The sequence below is a fragment of the Rhinolophus ferrumequinum genome, chromosome 11 (assembly GCF_004115265.2).
Source record: "Rhinolophus ferrumequinum isolate MPI-CBG mRhiFer1 chromosome 11, mRhiFer1_v1.p, whole genome shotgun sequence".
Lineage (NCBI taxonomy): Eukaryota > Metazoa > Chordata > Mammalia > Chiroptera > Rhinolophidae > Rhinolophus > Rhinolophus ferrumequinum.
This window is the reverse complement of record NC_046294.1, coordinates 6,494,969-6,515,945: the sequence shown is the minus strand read 5'-3', so window position 1 is coordinate 6,515,945 and position 20,977 is coordinate 6,494,969. Positions and strand designations below refer to the sequence as shown.

General features: G+C 50.7%; 2 protein-coding genes across 3 annotated transcripts; both read left to right on the top strand.

Moving 5' to 3' along the window:
- The first annotated feature begins 1,943 nt into the window (after positions 1-1,943).
- On the top strand, positions 1,944-16,253 carry VPS51 (VPS51 subunit of GARP complex). The gene is made up of 10 exons (XM_033120068.1): positions 1,944-2,277; positions 2,759-2,888; positions 12,121-12,267; positions 12,349-12,568; positions 12,691-13,408; positions 13,772-13,987; positions 14,194-14,412; positions 14,980-15,101; positions 15,190-15,277; positions 15,870-16,253. The coding sequence occupies exons 1-10, from the start codon at positions 2,065-2,067 to the stop codon at positions 16,128-16,130; spliced, it is 2,334 nt and encodes a 777-aa protein (XP_032975959.1). The 5' UTR covers positions 1,944-2,064; the 3' UTR covers positions 16,131-16,253.
- Positions 16,254-16,340: 87 nt separating this feature from the next.
- TM7SF2 (transmembrane 7 superfamily member 2) lies at positions 16,341-20,940 on the top strand. 2 transcript variants are annotated; one of them, XM_033120075.1, is made up of 10 exons: positions 16,341-16,453; positions 17,047-17,243; positions 17,340-17,394; positions 17,785-17,982; positions 18,061-18,164; positions 19,407-19,526; positions 19,614-19,782; positions 19,988-20,068; positions 20,156-20,278; positions 20,590-20,940. In XM_033120075.1, exons 2-10 carry the CDS (start codon positions 17,061-17,063, stop codon positions 20,748-20,750), a joined length of 1,194 nt encoding a protein of 397 aa, XP_032975966.1. In that variant the 5' UTR covers positions 16,341-16,453; positions 17,047-17,060; the 3' UTR covers positions 20,751-20,940. The 2 variants fall into 2 exon arrangements, with proteins under 2 accessions (XP_032975966.1, XP_032975965.1); XM_033120074.1 differs by having other exon boundaries at positions 16,413-16,621.
- The last annotated feature ends 37 nt before the right edge of the window (positions 20,941-20,977 follow it).

Below are 20,977 nucleotides of genomic sequence, written 5' to 3'. Positions count from 1 at the left end.
GCAGCCAGATGGCACAGTTGGTTAGAGCACAGTTCTCAGCAACAAGGTTACTGGTTCAATTCCCACATGGGATGGTGGGCTGCATCCCCTGCAACTAAAGATTGAAAACAGCGATTTAGAGCTGAACTGCGCCCTCCACAACTAGATTGAAGGATAATTACTTGGAGCTGATGGGCCCTGGAGAAACACAGTCCCCCAATATTCCCCAATAAAATTTAAAAACAAACAAAAAAACAGGATGCCCTACAGGGCAATTAATAAACATTTTAGTAAAAATAATAACTTTGAGGGTAATTTTTTTTTACTAGACATGTTTTGCATCTCTCCTGGAAAATACTTGTAATTTCAGAGTCTGAATGCTGAATAGTAAATAACAAAATCAAACAAATGTCCATTCCTTTGGGTAATTAATCCTTGGGTGGGCTTGTGAAATAATGGCCCAGTATGACATTGGAAGGACATACTACACTCTTGGTCTTATTTCCAAATTTTGGATAATTTTTCTTAATATTCTGCAATTTTAAAAAATGTTTATAGGCCTCTTGGAATAAATCTAAATCTTTATACTCTTCTTCATTATTTTAAGTTTATAGCTTCATAGGCTGAAATCTTCATTTTTTTTAAACATCCTCTGAATATCCCATATATTCAGGGATCAGCAGGCTTTTTCTGTAAAGAACCAAACAGTAACTGTTTTGGGTTTTGCCAGCCATATGGTCGCTGTTGCAACTACTGAACCCCACCATTGTAGAGAGAAAGCAGGTATGGATCATGTATAAACAAATGGGCATGGCTGTGTTCAAATAAAACTATGGACACTAAAATATCTCATACAATTTCACATAATTTTCATATGATTTTATGAAAATAATTTCTAAATGAAGATATAGTTGACATGTAACATTAGATGCAGGTGTACAACATGATTCAATATATATATTTCAAAATGATCACAAGTCTAGTTATCATCCATCACCAGTTATATTTTTTCTTGTGATCAAAACTTTTGAGATCTACTCTATACGAATTTCATATAATTTTCACGTGTCATGAAATGTCATTCTTATTTTTTTCAACCATTTAAATACGAAAAAAATCATTCATAGTTCACAGGCCGTATGGAAAGGTGGTGGAATGTGTTTGGCCTGCAGGACCCTGACAAATAAGGCTGTTTCCGTTCTAACCCCACCCCCTCCCAGCCCATCATAAGTAATGTTTCAAGGACAACGCTGATAAAGTCGTTTTCTCCGTTCAAACTCAGCAGGTCTCAGTTTGAACTCCAAGTCATTCTGTCCTCTTGAGCCCTTCCCCTTGGCGAACACCTTTGTCCAAATCAGAAACCCAACTCCTCACTCCACATCCTGTCAGTCATTTAAGATCAGGAAGTCTGTCTTCTAAACACGGAATATTTAAGTGCACCAGAACGAATTGTGGACTTAAAAAAAAAAGAAGCAGCATCTAGGTTTGGGGGACGCCCAGAGTCTTAAAATGCACCACAGGTAATTAACGAAGGCATTTCTGATGTATGTCACAGGACGAGGCCTGGAGACACACTGCGCTAGAGGCACCATACGGCGTACTGTACCTGCATTTAATCCTCCGCAGCCCCCCTTGAAGTATGCACCCCAATTTTAGGAACTAAGGTGGAAACTGAGCCGCTGCCCAGGTATCCAGGCAGTAGGAGGATGCCAGGCACACGCTCTCTGGCTGTACAGCTCGCGCCCCGTCCGCTGCCTCTAGGGACATATTCCGAGGGCCCTTGCCTGTGGGGTGCGGGGGTGCGGGGTTGGGAGCAGCGACCCACCCTCCCTCAGCCAAGGTAGCAACCCGACCAGTTCCATAAAATCCTTCCACGTGAGAAGCTGGGGGAAACCAGAGCTCTCCCGGAACCTCTTCGCTTGGGGAGGAAAGATACGGGGGAACTCTAGTCTCAAAGTACCAACATCGGCCGGGGGACGTCGCACCTGATGGACTGCCTCGTTTCAACAACAACTTTATGGTTCCCGGAAGTGCCTCCTCCCTGTCCCCTTCCCTGCCTCACGCCGGTGGGCTGCAGTTAGAGCGATGGCTGCAGCAGCCACTGGGCCAGGCCCGGGGTCTGGACCTGGGGACTCCCCGGAGGGGCCTGAGGCGGAGGCTCCGGAGCGTCGGCGAAAGGCGCACGGAATGCTGAAGCTTTACTACGGCCTCTCGGAGGGGGAGGCGCCGGGGCCAGACCCCCTGGACCCGACAGACCTCAATGGGGCGCACTTCGACCCGGAAATGTATCTGGACAAGGTATGTGTGTGTGTGTGTGTGTGTGTGTGTGTGTGTGTGTGAGGGAATCAGGCCCCCGATATATTGCACTCTCAGATCATGCCTCCGACTTTGTTGTGGTGAAGGAAGCAGTGGTTTATAAGAGGAAGACGACCCTCGGCCTAGCAGTTGGGACAGAGCTGAAGTCTAAGGGGGCGTGGTCAGATTTGGACTGGCCTGAGGAGGCGGAGGTCTCCTGGTGTTCTGCTAGGCCCAGCATAGGGAGCCCGGCCCAGGCGCTGACAGGCACAGCACTGGGCCTTGGCTGAGGATTTCAATGCTGACAAACTCCAAATAGGGTCCCTCAAACCTAGTCACTCCTGAGCCTTATAGACTCCATTTGGGGATTCCTGACGGGGGCTGGGATCAGGGTTTTCTTGCACCGCAAGCCTTCCAATGAGGGGCAAGGCTGGGGGACATGAGTATCCTCTAACTTGAACACTAACCACCCAATTTCCTCCAGCTGCGTAGAGAGTGCCCCCTGGCCCAGCTGATGGACAGTGAGACGGACATGGTGCGGCAAATCAGGGCTCTAGACAGCGACATGCAGACCCTGGTCTATGAGAACTACAACAAGTTCATCTCAGCCACAGGTGATTCCCACAGGGACACGCCCTTCACAGTCCCACCTCCCCCAGTTCCTCCCCATGTGTTGGGGAAACTAGCTGGGGATTTAGAGGGAGGAGACCCAGATTCCCTTCCTGCCTTGACATTCATCCACTCTCACCTCTCTCTCAGATCTTTTGTGGTCATATTACTATAGAGGTAATAGCTATTGTCACAGGGTTGTTTTAAGGACCAAAGGGCAGAAAGGACAAATGAAATTTTGAAACAAATGTATCTGAAATACTTAGAATCCCTGACCCTAAGGATGCCTTAGTAAGGGATAGTTTCTTTCATTAGTGGTAGCTTTCTTCTCTGTCCAGGTGTGTCTTGAGAATGGGCTTGCCCCTTCCTTTCTTCCTTTCTTCCCTCTCCTCCCCCTCCCTCCCTCCCTCTTTTTTTAATTAAGCAAAGAGAGAATACTTATGACATTAAGAAACACAAAGATCATAAAGAGCTCTTTTTCCTTCTGTCCCTTTTATTCTCTCTTCAGGACATTGTTAGACAATGTTTAACTGTCGTCCACACTAGCTTCTGTCTTGTGTTGGTGAAATTCACTACTCAGGCTTTTGTAGTAATGTTGGCCCCACATGTACCGTACTTAGTTCTGGAGGCAGATCCCAGGGGTCTACCTGCAGTCCATGGGAATGTTCCATGAACCTCTGTGGAGTGCATTCTGATGTCTCTTACTCTGCTAGTGTCGCAGTGGTTGGTGTGGAAACACATTGTCATTGTTCTTTTATCTGATTTGAAGCCGGTTCGGTGAGTAGGTGCCTTTCTATTTGCCAATACCAGAATCAAACAGCAAGAAGTCCTACTTTCTGTGCTGAAAAATTTCTCACAGGAATTATGCAAACATTACATTTTTTCATTTGTTAGAATATGTGAAGGGAAGGAAGATCACACAAAGGAAACAAGCATTTGGGGAGGTTTGAGGACAATCAGGAGCCTGGGTGTCTCAGAAGCTAAATGAAGAAAGCATTCCAAAAAATGGAATTGATAAGCTTGGGCAAAATATGAGTGCATGGGGTGCTTCTCCGTGGTGCGAGGGAGGGGGCATTCTTCAAATTTCTTTGTTACTGAAAACAGGTACTACTGTAGGTCTTCCTAAAAGTGAACTTGGGGAGAGCTGGGGATACCTGGATTTGGTCTTCGTCCGCTGTCCCTGGCACATAGCTCCTAACACCCCTTGGGATTTCCTGTATAAAAGCCAGAGTGGCCTCTTTTGTTACAATACTTAGTTTTGTTCCAAGTTCCTGAAAAAGCTCCAGATCAATAAAGGTGAAATGGATGTCTTTTGTTATTCATATAGTCGGCCTCTTCCCACCACTCCTGCGTTTATGTTAATGAGATGATTTTTGGAAAGCCCCAAGGTAATCCAAGGATGGGGGCAGGTTGCCAGGGGAACCAACCACTTGATCAGAGGGTTGAACTTTCAGCCCCACCCCCTAGACTTCCCAGGAAGTGAGAGAGGCTGGCGATTGCGTTCAGTCACCAGTGTTCAGTGACTTGATGAATCCTGCCTGTGTAGTGAAGCCCCCATAAAAACCAAAGGACAGGGTGTGGAGAGTTTCCAGGTTGGGGAACACGCGGCGGTTGGGAGAGTGGCATGCCCAGAGAGCATGGAAGCTCCGCCCCTTCCCACTTACCTTGCCCCCTTCCATATGGCTGTTCCTGAGTGGTATCCCTTTGTTATAACCTAGTGATCTAGTAAGCAAACTATTATTCCTGAGTTCTGTGAGATGTTCTAGCAAATTAATTGAACCTGAGGAAGGGGTCATGGGAACTTCCGATTTATAGCTGGTCAGTCAGAAGCTGGTCAGTCAGTGACAACCTGGAGTTGCAGTTGACATCTGAATTGCGGGGCAGGGTCGTCCTGTGGGACTGTGAGGTCTAGTGCTAACTCCAGGTAGATAGTGTCAGAATTAAGTTAAACTGTAGTCGCAGGAATTGCTGGATGTGTGGAAAATTCACACTGGTGTCAGATGTGAACTAGTATTGCAGTGGAGTATTAAGAGTACAGAAGACAAACAGGAGTGTGTGTTTTCTCTGTAGACACCAAAAATTCACATAGCGAAAGAAAAAAAATAGATTGGATTTTATCAGAATTAAAACCTTGTGCTTCAAAGGACACTGTCAAGAAAATGATAGCACAGCCCACAGAATGGGAGGAAATGTTTACAAAACAAATTTCTAAGGGTCTAATGTCCAGAATATATAATGAACTTTTACAACTCAGAACTAAAAAGAACCCTATTTAAAAATGAGCGAAGGATTCAAATACACATTTCTCCAAAGAAGATGTATAAATGATCAATGAGTACGTGACAAGATGCTCTCAATGTTGGTGGTTACTAGAGAAATGCAAATCAAAACCACAGTGAGATTTCACTTTACACCCACTAGGTTCGATAAAGCCGGTTCGGTGAGTAGGTGCCTTTCTATTTGCCAATAGAAAGCATCCTGCCTGTGTAGTGAAGGATGTAGTGTAGTGAATTTCTTCACATCTTCACCACTGTTTGCTATATTGCAGTTTTGGGTCACTAAGGTGACCCCTCATATGTTACTGGTGGGAATGCAAAACGGTGCCCCCCGAAAACAGTTTGGCCATTTCTCAGAAAGCTAAGCTCGGAGTCATCATATGGCCCAGCAGTTGTCCTAGGAATATGCTGAAGAGGATTGCAAAATGTATGTTCGTAAAAGACTTGTACACAAACATTTATAGAAGCATTATTCACAATAGCCAAAAAGTAGAAGCAACCCACGTGGTCACTAACTGACGGGTAGATAAATATGGTAGATCTGTATTTGTCATAAAAAGGCATGACATACTGAAACGTGCTACAATGCAGATGAACCTCAAAAACAGGGTAAGTGAAAGAAGCCAGACCCAGAAAGCAGTATATTGTGTAATTCCATTTATGTTAAATGTACAGAATAGGCGAGTCCATAGAGACAGAAAATAGATTAATGGTTTCCAGGGACTGAGGCATGGCAGCAATAGGAGGTAACTACTAAGGGATATTGAGGTTTCTTTTGGGGGTCAGGAAAAGTTCTAGAATTGATAGCGACGTTGGTTGTACAACTTTGTGGTTAAGCTAAATGTACTAAAAACCACTGAATTTTCCGATACATCCATTATATCCCATTAAAAAACAAAGAACTAGCAGGTATCAAGCCAGGTTTGGTTTGTAGGCTATAGTTCTCTGACCCCTGGCTAGACATTGAATTTGTTTATGGATGAATGCATTTTTTTCATCTGTTTCCCAATTGGAAAGGTCCCAAAGGCTGTGCAGTGAAAAGCCTCGTCCCCTTCCTTTCCCCGGCAAAGACAAAAGCGATCTGTGACAGTGAGCTTTACTGACATGATCAGACCTACAGAGAAGTACACAGGTCTTAAGTGGACAGACAGCTGCATGAATTTCCCAAATGGAACCCCCGTCTGCACTCAGCATGACCAGCAAAGCCCCCTCCAGCCTCCCACCAGTTGCCCCCAGTCCTTTCCCTCGGTAGCTAACGTTTTGGCATCCAGATGGTTGTCATTCACCCTGTGACAACTGCTTTTCTTAACAGGCTTGAAACAGTTCAAGGATATACAGTGTAGTTTTCAGTACTCAGCTGTTTTTGGGGTTTTTTGTTTTGTTTTGTTTTTTTGGTACGGTGCTGCTTTTATTTCCATGTTAACGGCTCTCTGGCAGTGCAGTCAGCAACAGTGACACCGGTGCTGGGTTTTATTTTACTGTTTCAGTGATAACTTAGCTTTTGGATTTTGTTTTCCTTTGGAAGTCAGATTCGGGTTTCCTTTTTTTTTTTTTTTTTTTTTAAAGATTTTATTGGGGAAGGGGGACAGGAAGGAACAGGATTTTATTGGGGAACAGTGTGTATTTCCAGGAGCTTTTTCCAAGTCAAGTTGTTGTCCTTTCAGTCTTAGTTGTGGAGGGTGCGCTCAGCTCCAGGTCCAGTTGCCGTTGCTAGTTGCAAGGGGCGCAGCAACTCCTTGCGGGACTCGAGGAGTTGAACCCGCAACCTTGTGGTTGAGAGCCCACTGGCCCATGTGGGAATCGAACCGGCGGCCTTCGGAGTTAGGAGCACGGAGCTCTAACCGCCTGAGCCACCGGGCCGGCCCCTCGGGTTTCCTTTTTGAGGTAGCACCGAAGTGTCATGGGCCCAAACGGCCACTCTAAAAAGAATCTGCTCTTCTGATGGTAGCATTTGACAGACTTGGACCGAGGGTGTATCGCTGGTTAAGTGGTTGGGAAGTGAAAACAAGAATTCACTCGGGGGGAGTTTTAAGAAAGCAAAAACAGTAAAAAATAATAAAATAAACAAACAAAAAAGCAGTTCACTGGGGGGAGATGAGATGCCCCATGAACTGCAAGCGTCTCCAGGACCCTTCTGGTGCCTCTTTCCATCTTTTGCCTCTGCTTTTATTCAGTTTATAACTGCCCACTCTGTCTGTGCCGTGTCCATGAATTCACTGTACGTGAATTGGCAACGCAGTTGTCACTTTCCAACAACGTACAAGCCACTCCAACAAAGTGGCCCCAAAGAGTAGTACAGACATTTCCTATCATGTGACTTAATTTTCTAGTAATCTTCCTCTCTGGAACACCTCTAAGACGGGCCAGTGGTCTTGTCCCATATTGTGTTGCTAACACGAGAAGTTCATTTTTGCTGACTCACGGTCTACCTCCTCATGTAATTAAATTTTTTTTTTTACTAGTTTGAGGTGTACAAAGCAAGATAATAGACATTTATTCTCCTCACAAAGTGATAATCATGTAATTTTTTTAAATCTCTTAATCGCGCTGCAGATTTTAGGTCTTTGGGCTCTTATGCAGTTCTCTGTTTCTTTCTCTCTGCTGTTTTTCCCCTGCAACTTTTGTGTCTCTTTGTTCCCTTTTATTTTTCTTATCATTGTCATTGATACTTCCTCTCCTCAGACCTCGCCCTTCCCTCTGTCTCTCCAAGTTGGGCTGCTGTCCCGGTCTTGCTCACAGAATGTTCCCAAGGTCCAGAAGCCACACGCGGACCAGGTGTGGGTGTGCGAAGGCGCACAAGTGACTGCAGTTAATATTGCCAGATTCCTTCCTATAAATATTGATCAATTTGCACAATCACCAGCAAATAAGAGAATGGCTCTTTCCGTATACCTTGGCCAAAACTGTTACCAAAATTTCCAATCTTTTACAATCTAAGAGGTGAAAAGTGGTGTCTCTGTGTAGTTTTAATGTAATTTCTCTTGTGAGTAAGGTTGAGCATGTTTTTGTATTTAAGAGCTGTTTGACATCCTTGTCTGTGAAATGCCTGTATGTCCTTTTCCTGTTTTTCTATAGAGCTGTTGTTTTGCATAATGATTTGTAAGAGTTCTTCACATACTAGGGAAAAGTTGCCCTGTATGATAGGACTTGAAGGTTTTTTTTAAGTTTGTCTTTTGATTTAACTCATGGTGGTTTCGGTTGATCAAACAATTTTATTAATCTTTTTTTTTTCAATTTTATTGGGGAACAGTGTGTTTTTCCAGGACCCATCAGCTCCAAGTAGAGTCGTTTTCAATCTAGGTGTGGAGGGCGCAGCTCACTGGCCAACGTGGGAATCGAACTGGCGACCTGGGTATTAGGTATGAGCACTGTGCTCTAACCACTGAGCCAACCGGCTGCCCGTTAGTAATCTTTTTGACAGCTTCTGAGTTTGAAGTGTTTCTAAGCAAGAACTTTTCCATCGCTAATATTTAAAAATTCTCCCTGATTTTCTTCATGTACTTTTGTGATTACATTTTAAAATCACATTTAAACTTTGATCCATCTGCTCTGTGTGTGTGTGTGTGTGTGTGTGTGTGTGTGTGGTGTGTGTGCATTGTATGTGTGTATATATATATATATATATATATATATGCAAGGTGTGAGGTCTAAATCCAAGTATATTTTTGTTTCAAGTAGCTTCCCAGTTGTCCCAACACTATTTATTGAGTAATTCGTCATTTTCCCACTGACTTGAAATGCTACTCTATTATAATAGTAAATTTCTTTATGTTTCTGGATTAAAAAACAAAACAAAAAACTTCTGTTTTGTTCATTTGATCTCTAATTGTCCATATATTAGTGCCGCACACTTTAAAGCTACAAATGCTTTACAGTTCCCTTTTGCTGCTTTTCACTTCCAAAATTTTCTGTGTATTCTTATTTTACTTGACTTGGAAAAAAGGCCTGGAAGTACACACTGTTCCCCAATAAAGTCCTGTTCCCCTTTCCCAATGGAAAAAAAAAAAAGAGTTCCCTTAATGAACTATCCTTCCATTCATGGAATAAAAACCATTTGAACATATTTCATCAGTTACTTTTTTAATACATTCCTGAATTCAGTTTGCTAGTTTATGCATCTCCATTTATTTAATTTATCTATGCTTTTCCAGTCATAAGGGATATGAATGTATCGTTTTCATTTTTGAACTATTTTTGTCCTGTTTTCATATCAGTGTTATGTTTGTGCCTCAAATTGACAAGAAAGCTTTTCTGATTTCCTCTGCTGGAGGGCTGCTTACGCAGCGCCTTGGAACAAGCCATCCTTCAGACCTGTGACAGCATCCCCAAGACGTCCTCTGGGTCTGGCGTCTGTGTGGAAGGGGAGGACAATCTTTCTTTGACGACATTCCTTATTCTCCCTGTTTATGTTTTCTGTTCTTCTGGACTCCATTTAGGTAAATTCTATTTTTATAGCAAGTTATCTGTTTCATCCAGGTTTTCATTTTTTTCAAGTTATATCTTGTGATTCTTTTAATTTATGTATTTGTGATTTTTTTCTCCCCTTATTTTTTACTTTCTTTTCCCTTTAAAAAAATTAGGTTAGCTAACATTTTATATATTTTGTTTTTATTTTTTCAGTTACCCTGATATTTGATTTATTAGTTCTCCCATTTAAAAAAATAAAGTATTAATTTCTGGTTTTAGTTTTATGAATTCCTCCTTCTGCTTTCTTTTGAAGTATTTTCCCTAGCTTCTTAAGTTGAATGTTTATTATGGTTTATTAATGTAAGAATTTAAGACTGGTTTTCTCAGAACATTGCTTTAGCTATATCTTACAAGCTCCGATTTCTCGTTTTTTCATTGTTATCTTTTACATATGCTGTAATTTTGATTTCCTTTTTGACCCCATGGCTGATTAAGAATGAGGTTTGCATTATGATGAAAATGCTGTCCATACAATTTTAATTTCTTTTATTTGTAAATTTGTTGAGATTTTCTTTATGACCTATATGTGTTAAAGTTTTGGCATATTCTATGGCATCTAGAAAAGAATTCTATATAAGTCAAGTAAGTCTACCATATTAGTTATTTAGGTCTTCTGTGGCTTTGCTTGGTTTTTGTCCATTTGATCTGTCACGGATTAATAGAGGTGAATTAAAGTCTCCTATAATAGAATGTTTCTACTTCATCCTCCTTGCTGTCCTTTATGAATATTGGTGCTAAGTTCCGGTGTGGAATTAGAGAAATTAGTTGGGAAATGTTGGCAGTAGTTGGACAAGAGGTGATGGCTTGGAAAGACTATGTTGGAGGTAGACCTTACACAACTTGCCCCAATGGACTGAGTGTGAGGTGAAGAAAAAATAGGAATAGGAATCAAAGATGACTCCAGAAGTGGCCAGGAGCCAAGGCGGAAAACATTAGTGGAAGAATAGGTTTGAGGAAAGTCAAGAATTCTGTTTGCCGTTCACATCACGGTGTTAAGTAGATCAATAGGCAGGGCTCTGGTCAGAACTAGAGCCAGAAATGTCCAAGTCACCCCAGCCATGGGACTGGGTGGGACCCCTCAGGGAGAGGGAGGCTGAAGGCACAGATCTGTCCATTCACCCTGCAGATTGGGAGGGAGTTGATGTTTGCTTGTATTTTCCCCATGAAGTGTGAAGCACACACCCGTTGAGAGTTGGGGACATGTATTGGAGGTTTAAGGACTGAAGAGAAGGTTATTTCGGAAAATGGGAAAGCAAAGGGTTTAGAAGGATGGATGGGCAGTGTGGAGTGCACTTTAGGACTTGATGTCATAAATTTAAATGGAGGCCAGTGGCATGATTTTGTGGCCCCATTTCAGTTGTTCAGGTGCATGGGATAGGTGGCTGGTAGGATTTCAGTGAAAGTAATGGAGGGAGAGGGCACGAGAAGCAAGGGGACTTGCAAATGCATGACACTGCCAGTGGAGGACCAGACTCTAAGAGGAATGAAGAGGGCAGTGCCGCCACGAGGGGTGTGATGAATAGTGACGAAGTACTAGTAGGGTCGGTGGGTCTGGAGCTCCTGGAGAGGCCAGAGGGTCATTCAAGTGGGTAGACAGGGTGAGTGATGGGAATTGTAGAAGGTGGCGAGGCTTGAAGCTGCCAGTGTAGAGGAGGCAGTTCTTGCCGAGGACGGGGGAGGGTGACACAGGTGAGGCAGAGGCAAAAATGGATGGAATTGAGGGGGTCAGAGAAGGGAGTGTTAAGGATGTCCCAAGGGTCATCGGCAGGGGTGTCGCCATCCATCGGAGGTGACAGTGATCAGGAACTGAGAAGCATGAAGAGGACAGCAGGGACAGCAACAGGAGGGGTGTAGTTTGATGGTATGGTCTTTAAAGAAGCTGTGGTCTTGAAGGGAGGAGGAGTAGAACCTATCCGGTTAGGGGCCAGGCCCTGAGGCGCCTGGGTTTGAAAGGAAGACCCGCCTCCTTAGGACAAAAGGGAAAGGACCCTTCAGAGAAGATCAACCATATTCTAGAAGGCAGAATGAAAGGGTTTGGCCAATCTGGGAAGGAGGTAAAGGTGAACAAGTATTTATTGTGGCTCTGGTACCAGGCAATATGCCCAGTAGGGAGGATGCCCCTGGGAACCCTGCCAAGTGCCCTGTGCCATCCTTGGGATCTGGGCATGTTCTGAGGGCAGGAACTGTGGCTCCATGGGCCCTCTTCCTACTGTATCAGGGCGAAGGGCACATACGGGGTACTCAGAAAATGCCTGCTGCATTTTGATCGGCCCTCCCGCCCCCTTCCACCACCACCAATTTACTGTGGCCAAGCACCATTGCAGCCCTTAAATCGCACCGAACCATCAATGCAACCCTTGAGTAGCGGCCTAGCCGCTTTTGGGAAGGGGGCAAGTGTGTGTGAGAGCATCTGGATCGTATCTCAAGCTGGGGGCTGCGCCTCCCCCCCTCGTCATCATCTCCTTTGCTCTCTCCTGCGCCCTTGCCCTCCCAGACACCATCCGGAAGATGAAGAACGACTTCCGGAAGATGGAGGACGAGATGGACCGACTGGCCACGAACATGGCGGTGATCACGGACTTCAGCGCGCGCATCAGCGCCACGCTGCAGGACCGCCACGAGCGCATCACCAAACTAGCAGGTGGGCCCCGCCCCAGAGCGGCTGCCAAAGTGGGCCGCCCTCGGGGCTTCGGAGCTTCCACTACCTGCCCTCTTCCCCCAGGGGTCCACGCGCTGCTGCGGAAGCTGCAGTTCCTGTTCGAGCTGCCCTCGCGTCTCACCAAGTGCGTGGAGCTGGGCGCCTATGGGCAGGCGGTGCGGTACCAGGGCCGCGCGCGGGCTGTGCTGCAGCAGTACCAGCACCTTCCCTCGTTCCGTGCCATCCAGGACGACTGCCAGGTCATCACGGCTCGCCTGGCCCAGCAGCTGCGGCAGCAATTCAGGTGTGGCCCCTTGGCCCATTCTCACTGCCGGGCTCCTGCGCCTGCCCAGCTCTTTCTGGTCTCCCGCATCCCCACCCCGAATTCTGTCTTCCTGTCCTTCCCTGCCATTTTCCTCCTGGCAGGGAGGGCGGCTCCGGTGCCCCCGAGCAGGCGGAGTGTGTGGAGCTGCTGCTGGCCCTGGGCGAGCCAGCGGAGGAGCTGTGCGAGGAGTTCCTGGCGCATGCCCGCGGGCGGCTGGAGCAGGAGCTAAGAAGCCTGGAGGCTGAGCTGGGGCCCTCCCCTCCGGCGCCCGACGTGCTGGAATTCACCGACCACGGAGGCAACGGCTTTGTCGGTGGCCTCTGCCAGGTGGCGGCGGCCTACCAGGAGCTGTTTGCAGCCCAGGGTCCAGCGGGTGCCGAGAAGCTGGCAGCCTTCGCCCGGGAGCTGGGCAGCCGCTACTTTGCGCTAGTGGAGAGGCGGCTAGCGCAGGAGCAGGGTGGCAGTGACAACTCCCTACTGGTGCGGGCGCTGGACCGCTTCCACCGGCGCCTGCGGGCACCCGGGGCCCTGCTGGCCGCTGCTGGGCTGGCCGAGGCTGCCACGGAAATCGTGGAGCGAGTAGCCCGTGAGCGCCTGGGCCACCACCTGCAGAGCCTGCGGGCAGCCTTCCTGGGCTGCCTGACGGATGTGCGGCAGGCACTGGCTGCACCTCGCCTGGCTGGGAAGGAAGGCCCCGGCCTGGCCGAGTTGCTGGCCAATGTGGCCAGCTCCATCCTGAGCCACATCAAGGCTTCACTGGCTTCTGTGCACCTCTTCACCGCCAAGGAGGTGTCTTTCTCCAACAAGCCCTACTTCCGGGTATGGCCTGCCCCTGGGTGTTCTTTTCTTTCTGGGCATCCTTTTATTCATCCTGCAGGTTGGCAGCTACCAGGGCACACAATCAATGCCCCTAGGCACTCTGGATGTGGTTTCAGGCTGTCATGAGGAAGGCTGGCACAGCCTGGAGGGGTGGGGAAGGCTCTGAGGGCATCTGCAAGCAGGGTCCCAGCGCTGGCTCTGCCCACACCCTTCTCTAAGCAGGTAGCTGCTCGGGGGTACTGGATCGAAGGAACAGGCTGTCCCTTGGGGAGGGACCAGCGCATTTAAGGTCCCAGCAGACAGCCAGTAGCAGCCACTTCCTGGAAGAGGGGACGGGTTGTATATCTAGGCCTCTCCTCACAGGGTGAGTTCTGCAGCCAGGGTGTCCGTGAGGGCCTCATCGTGGGCTTCATCCGCTCCATGTGCCAGACTGCTCAGAGCTACTGTGACAGCCCTGGGGAGAAGGGGGGTGCCACGCCCCCTGCCCTCCTCCTGCTCCTGTCCCGCCTCTGCCTGGACTACGAGACAGCCACCATCTCCTACATCCTCACCCTCACTGATGAACAGTTTCTGGTGCAGGTGAACTGCCAACTCATAACGAGAGGGGATGGTGGTGCTAGGAACGCAGGAAGCTGGGCAGTGCCCTCATGGTTAGATCGAGGCCAGCTGCCTATGCCCAACCCAACCTCCCCCTTGCCCAGCCTGTGCTCAGCTCCTGGTTGGCAGTGGCCCCTGAGCTGCCCCCAGTACCTACTGCCTCTCTGCCCTCTGCATCCCTGGCTCAGGACCAGTCTCCAGTGACGCCTGTAAGCACACTGTGTGCGGAGGCCAGAGAGACGGCACGCCGGCTGCTGACCCACTATGTGAAGGTGCAGGGCCTGGTCATATCACAGATGCTGCGCAAGAGTGTGGAGACACGGGACTGGCTCAGTACCCTGGAACCGCGGAACGTGCGTGCTGTCATGAAGCGGGTGGTGGAAGACACAACAGCTATTGACGTGCAGGTGCTGCCCCGAGCTGGCCAGGGGAGCCGTGGTGCAGGCTGGGGTGCTGGGGGGACAGTCCTCTGAGGATAAGGACAGCAGGGGCCAGGCAGTGTGTGCATCCATGGCCTCTTTCCTCCTCTGTCCTGGATGGTGGCATCATCGCCCCATTTCACCCATGAGGAAGCTGAGGCCCAGACTTACCCAGAAAATCAGGGCCTCCGTGCCAACTCTTATGTCCCACCTTTGTCCCATTCCACTACCGTATTTCCCCGAAAGTAAAACCTAACCGGAAATAAGCCCTAGTATGATGTTTTCAGAAAGACATCCCCTGAACATAAGTCCTAATGTGTCTTTTGGAGCAAAAATTAATATAAGACCCAGTCTCATTTTCGGGGAAACAGTACTATAAACAGTGATTGAGTACCATCTAGGTACCAGACTCTGACCACCCTGTGATTCTTGTAACAAATGTGATTCTTGTAGCAAATGTATAACTTAGGGCATCCTTGGCCCTTGCCCAGGGCACTCGGTGGGCTAGACGTCCCCGTGCTCTGGCCTCCTGGCAGTACCTCCTACTACCACCAGGTGGGGCTCCTGTACGAAGAGGGTGTTCGCAAGGCTCAGAGCAGTGACTCCAGCAAGAGGACCTTCTCCGTGTACAGCAGCTCTAGGCAGCAGGGCCGCTATGCACCCAGCTATACACCCAGGTCTGCTTGTCAGGGAAGCCCCTAGGGGATGGACAAAGGAGAACGGGCGTGCAGGGCGGGCTCCGAATGCTTGTCTCCCCCCATGCAGTGCCCCAATGGACACCAACCTCTTGAGCAACATCCAGAAGCTGTTTTCTGAACGCATTGACGTGTTCAGCCCTGTGGAATTCAACAAGGTCCGAAGTCCCCGGTGACCCTGCCTTCCAGGGGCCCTTGGGAAGTTTGGCTGAAGCAGCCCGCACACTGGGCCACCCGAGCTCTGGGACTGTCCCTCCAGTTTCTGTCTCAGGACTGTTTCTAGGAGTGAACGGTGGTCCAGAGCGCCACCATCACCATCCCAAGGCCCTCAGCCCTGCCCTTGGTGTCCTCCCAGCCGGGTCTGGGTGCTGATCTAATATGCCTCTTGGGCCCTTGTGCTTGTCCCCGCTGTAGTCCTGGGTCCTCCCAGGGATTCCTCTTCACACATAGTCTCTGCCTCAGTCCAGCCCGTGCTCAGGGACCTGGTGGTCTCCCCCTGACCCAATCAGCCTCTCCCCCCCACCCACCGTGTCAGTGCTGATGCCCATCTCTGCCTCTGCTTGCTGGATGCTCCCTGTCCTCTCCCGTCCAGATGGTGATAACTTTTTACCACTCCCTCACTCCCTTTTACCCGATAGACCCCATCACAGCTACTAGCATCTTATTGTCTCCCTGGGCGCTGCCCAGACCGTGGGTGCCCTCCCCAACACCTGGTGTTCTGGAACTGCATCCCTGTGTCCCTTCCTGCAGGTGTCAGTGCTGACCGGCATCATTAAGATCAGCCTGAAGACGCTGCTGGAGTGTGTGCGCCTGCGCACCTTTGGGCGCTTCGGGCTACAGCAGGTGCAGGTGGACTGCCACTTCCTGCAGCTCTACCTGTGGCGCTTTGTGGCCGACGAGGAACTTGTGCACCTACTGCTGGATGAAGTGGTGGCCTCAGCTGCCCTGCGCTGCCCGGACCCAGTGCCCATGGAACCCAGTGTGGTCGAGGTCATCTGCGAGCGCGGCTAGGCCCGGCGTTGTATGCACTGGCTTGCGGAGTGGCCCCGACCCGCACCTCCCCTGGTCTCCCGCCCGCGCGGCCTTTCCCCTCGGGCCTCAAGACCCGCCTAATAAAGACGTCATGGCTCTTCACGCTCTCGCTTGCCAGGGGCGGGACTTTGCAAGGGGTGGTGTTGTGAGGCTGAGGCTTGAGAGGCGGCTTTGGAGCCGCTGGCGTCGAACTCGCCACGAGAGCCGATTGGTTGATCTGCTGGGCCCAGGGTGGGCCGGGGGCGGGTCTATTTAAAGAAGTCTGGACCAGCGCTTTCATGCGGAGCTCAGAGCCCAGACAGGTGCAGGCGCCGTGGGGACGCTTCCTTCGTGTCACCGAGCCCATTTCCTGGGGGAAAGGGTGGGCAGTGTTTCTGTGACGGATCGTTGTGAGCCCCCACCTCCCGTCGGAGCAGAGACCATGGCCCCTCAGGGTTCCCGGGCTCCGCTGGAATTCGGGGGACCCCTGGGTAATGGAGCAGAGAATGGGGGGAACTGGGGCCAGAGGCTCCTGAAGGGGTGAGCTGCCAGCGGGGATGGAACAGGATCGGAAGGTGGAAGGCTTTGAGGGGTATCGGCGGCAGAGGGATCTGGGGGCTTGCGGGGGTGTTTGGAGAGGGAACTGAGGAGGGACCAGCCCTGGACACTGCAGAGCGGCGGAGGGGGCGTTGGTTGTGGAGTGGAGGACTGGACGGAGTCGGGAGAGCAGCAGGGCCTTCAAGGGGCCCTGGAGGCGGGTACCAAGAAGGCAGTTAGGGAAGGGGGCTGAGGACTGAGAACGGGATATGGAAGAGGGCGATGGGAATGCTGAGGGTCCCTGGAGACGACGGGGCGCCTGTGGGAGCCGGGGAAGAGTTGGGGAGCGGATGCCCGACGCAGTCGCCCCCTTCCCCAGGCGCTGCGGCGCTGATGCTGCTGCTTCCTGCCACCATGTTCCACCTGCTCCTGGTGGCCCGCTCGGGCCCGGCGCGCCTTCTGGGCCCACCCCCCTACCTGCCCGAACCCGAGGCTCTGTGGAGCCCGCGGGCGCTGCTGCTGTGGCTCACCTGGCTTGGCCTGCAGGTGGCGCTCTACCTGCTGCCGGCGCGCAAGGTTTGGACTCGGCTCGCGGCAGAGGTGGGCGGGAGGAGGGACTTGGCGAAAAGAAAGGCATCCTCCACCCTCATCAGAGACCCTTTGTGCCTGCAGGTAGCCGAGGGCCAGGAATTGAAGGACAAGAGTCGCCTGCGCTACCCCATTAACGGTGCCTGGGGGCTGGGTCCTTGAGCTGGAGTTGCGCGGATGGGGTGGAGCTACACGCTTAGTGGGATTAGCCCCCGACTCCGAGCTCCCGAGCTCGGTAGCGTGCCTCTTTGTCCAGGACAGACCTGAGGGATCTTACTTTCCCTATCCACGCCCCTGTCTCTCCACCTGCAGCATTTGCTGCTACTCTATGTACCAGAGCAGTGGCTGGGGTGACCTGAAAGCCAAGGTGTCAGCCTGATGGCTTGGGGCCAGGTCTTTGACCTCCCTGGGCTTTGAGGTGTGTGTGTGTGTGTGTGTGTGTGTGTGTGTGTGTGTGTGTGTCTTGGGGGGCAGAAGTGGAGGGATGCAGTCCCCAGGACTCACTATCTCTCTATGTGCTATGATTCAGGCTTCCAGGCCTTGGTGGTGACAGCCCTGTTGGTGGGCCTGGGGGTGTCAGCCGGGCTGCCCCTGGCGGCGCTCCCGGAAATGCTCCTGCCCTTGGCGTTTATGGCCACCCTCACCGCCTTCATCTTCAGCCTCCTTCTCTATCTGAAGGCTCTAATACTAGCCCCTGCCTCCGCCCTGGCACCTGGGGGGAACTCAGGTGAGAGGGGTCCCATGGGGTGTGGATGGAGTCAGATAAGCGTGCTTGCTTCCACCTTCACCCTCCATTCTTCTCCAGGCAATCCCATTTACGACTTTTTCCTGGGACGGGAGCTCAACCCTCGCATCTGTTCCTTTGACTTCAAATATTTCTGTGAACTGCGGCCTGGCCTCATCGGCTGGGTATGCTGAGCATGGCTGAGTGGGCCTGGGGCCAGGAGGAGGGGTGGGATGGGTGAGCGGTGCTTGGGGCAGGGCAGGGCCAGTATTGCACAGACATAAATCATGAATTCTTCATTCATTCCACAAATATTTGTTGAATCCACCATTTGCCCTAGACACTGCTCTAGGTACTGGGAGACAAGAAACAAAAAGTTACAGAAAAGAAAAAAATCTGTCCTCATGGAGCCTACATTCTAGTGGGAAAGACAGACAGAAAAAGTAAATGCATATATCATGTCGGGGGATGCCGAGTGCTATGGAGTAAAGCAAAGCTGGGAAGGAGTTAGGAGAGCAGGTGCAATTTTAAATAAAGCAGTCAAGCGCCATGTCTATTTCGAGAGGAGAGCGATCCTACCACTGCTTGCTAGTCAAAGCTGTGCAGAACTTAGACCTAATCATTAAGTTTTGCAACCTGTCCATCACCGACATGCCAACTGTGTTTTTTGGTTATAATCACTCGTGCTGGACTGTGGTCAGGATTTCCCAAAGGGTCTCTGGCAGGGTCCCTCACGTCACCCTTGAAACCTCATCCAGAAGCAGGAGGAATGCCAAGTGCCCACCATCTGGATCCCAGCCTCCAAGACTATGTCCTCAGGTGTGAATTGGGACAAAGTAAGAGCTTCCTAGGGTTATCGTGACGATTACAAGTGGTAACCGAATGACAGCACTGAGCCTACTGCTACCAGAATGGCGGTGCTCAGTGCTTGCTGGCTGCCAGCCCACCCTACTGAGCACTTACTCTGTGCCGGACACTTTGTGCTTAGTGCTTCACATGCATCATGGCAATGAGTCCTCAGGCAGCTCCATGATGCAGGTCCACGATCATCTCCATTTTCCACCTAGGGGTGGGAAAGGTGGGCTTCAAAGAGGGTAAGCAGCTTGCCCAAGTGGTGAAGCTAAGATTTGAAACCAGGTCTTTTTTAACTCTCAAGCCTGAAGTGTCCATTTGCTCCCTATGCTGTTCTCCCAAAGGGAATACTACAGGACAGAGCAGGAGAAAACAGGCTAGGAACGCCTCCAAGGTGGTCCATTGCAATCTCTGCTCCTAGGCACAGGGGCTGGATCCATTCAAGAAAGAAAGAGCTAGAGAGTTAGTGACTGACAGTTGAGATGGGTGAGGCTGGCCACCGCTCCACTCAGGTGCTGCCCCCTCTGTGGAGACAGGATGGGGACAGCCTGCCCTGTCTTCCCCCCCATCCCCAGATCCTCATCAACCTGGCCCTGCTGCTGCAGGAAGCAGAACTTCGGGGGAGTCCCTCACTGGCCATGTGGCTGGTCAATGGTTTCCAGTTACTCTATGTGGGAGATGCCCTCTGGCATGAGGTGAGGTTGGACTGGCAAGGGCGAAGGGGAGGGGGCCTGAGGACCTTGTAGGGACTAAGCCAGTGTGTCTGGGTTCTGTCCCTGCAGGAGGCTGTCCTCACCACCATGGACATCACACACGACGGGTTTGGCTTCATGCTGGCCTTTGGGGACCTAGCCTGGGTACCCTTCACCTATAGCCTGCAGGCCCAGTTCCTGCTGTACCACCCACAGCCCCTGGAGTTGCCCATGGCCTCAGCAATCTGCCTCATCAACGGTCAGTCAGGAAGGGGCAGCAGGCTGGGTGCATCCTTCTCCCTCTCCTTTCACTCATTCACTGTTTATTCAGCACCCATTAGGTAGGTGCCAAGGCTCAGGCTCTGAAGCCGGGGGCTGGGTTCTGGGTCTCCAGGCAGACTGGGTTTGTGCTGTGGGGGGATGGTCAGGCTCAACCCTGATCGCTTGATCCTGCTTTCCCCTAGCTGTTGGTTACTACATTTTCCGTGGAGCCAATTCCCAGAAAAACTCCTTCCGAAAGAATCCTTCTGACCCCAAAGTGGCTGGTGAGCTGGGTTTCTAGGGTGCGATGAGTGAAGTGGGGCACCAGGGCTTCCTGGAGGTCCCCCACCCCATTACTTGTCTTTCCCCAGGCCTTGAGACCATCTCTACAGCCACAGGGCGGCAGCTGCTGGTGTCTGGGTGGTGGGGTATGGTCCGCCATCCCAACTACCTTGGAGACCTCATCATGGCTCTGGCCTGGTCCTTGCCCTGTGGTAAGTGGCTTGGGTGGGTACAGGGCAGGGCCGCATGCTTGCGAGGGGCAGAGGTGGAGTGGTGGCCACAGGATACCCAGTCTGGGTGTGGAGAACAGAGGTGCCCCCCAATGAATGGAATAGGCAGGGAGCTGGGGAAAGACTCAGGATGTGGCTGGGGCAGACCTCCGTGCCAGTCTAGCACAGCTGGCACCTTGCTGCAGACGCTGGACCTTTCACCATTGAGCCCCCATGCTGCCGTGAGCCATTAGGTGTGGAAACCTTTGTGAACTGGAGGGCTGGCTGAGTGGTGACAGCCCCCTTCCCCACAGGGGTGTCCCACCTGCTGCCCTACTTCTACCTCATCTACTTCACTGCTCTGCTGGTGCATCGTGAGGCCCGGGACGAGCAGCAGTGCCTACAGAAATACGGCCTGGCCTGGCACGAATACTGCCGGCGTGTGCCTTACCGAATCGTGCCCTACATCTACTGAAGTGGCTTCGCCCATGCCCTTGCCAGCACACACCTAGGACTCAAGTGTCTGTACCCCACCCTCCCCTGAGCTCCAACAGGCTGGGGTGAACAGCCTGAGAGGTGATTTGGAGCACAAGAAAATGAAGCCAGTACCCCGAAATGGAGTGGAGGTGCTGCTCTTCCTCCTCGGATAAACATCTGGAACCCTTGGTGCTGCCTCTCTCCCTTTCTGGGGCAGGGGTATTT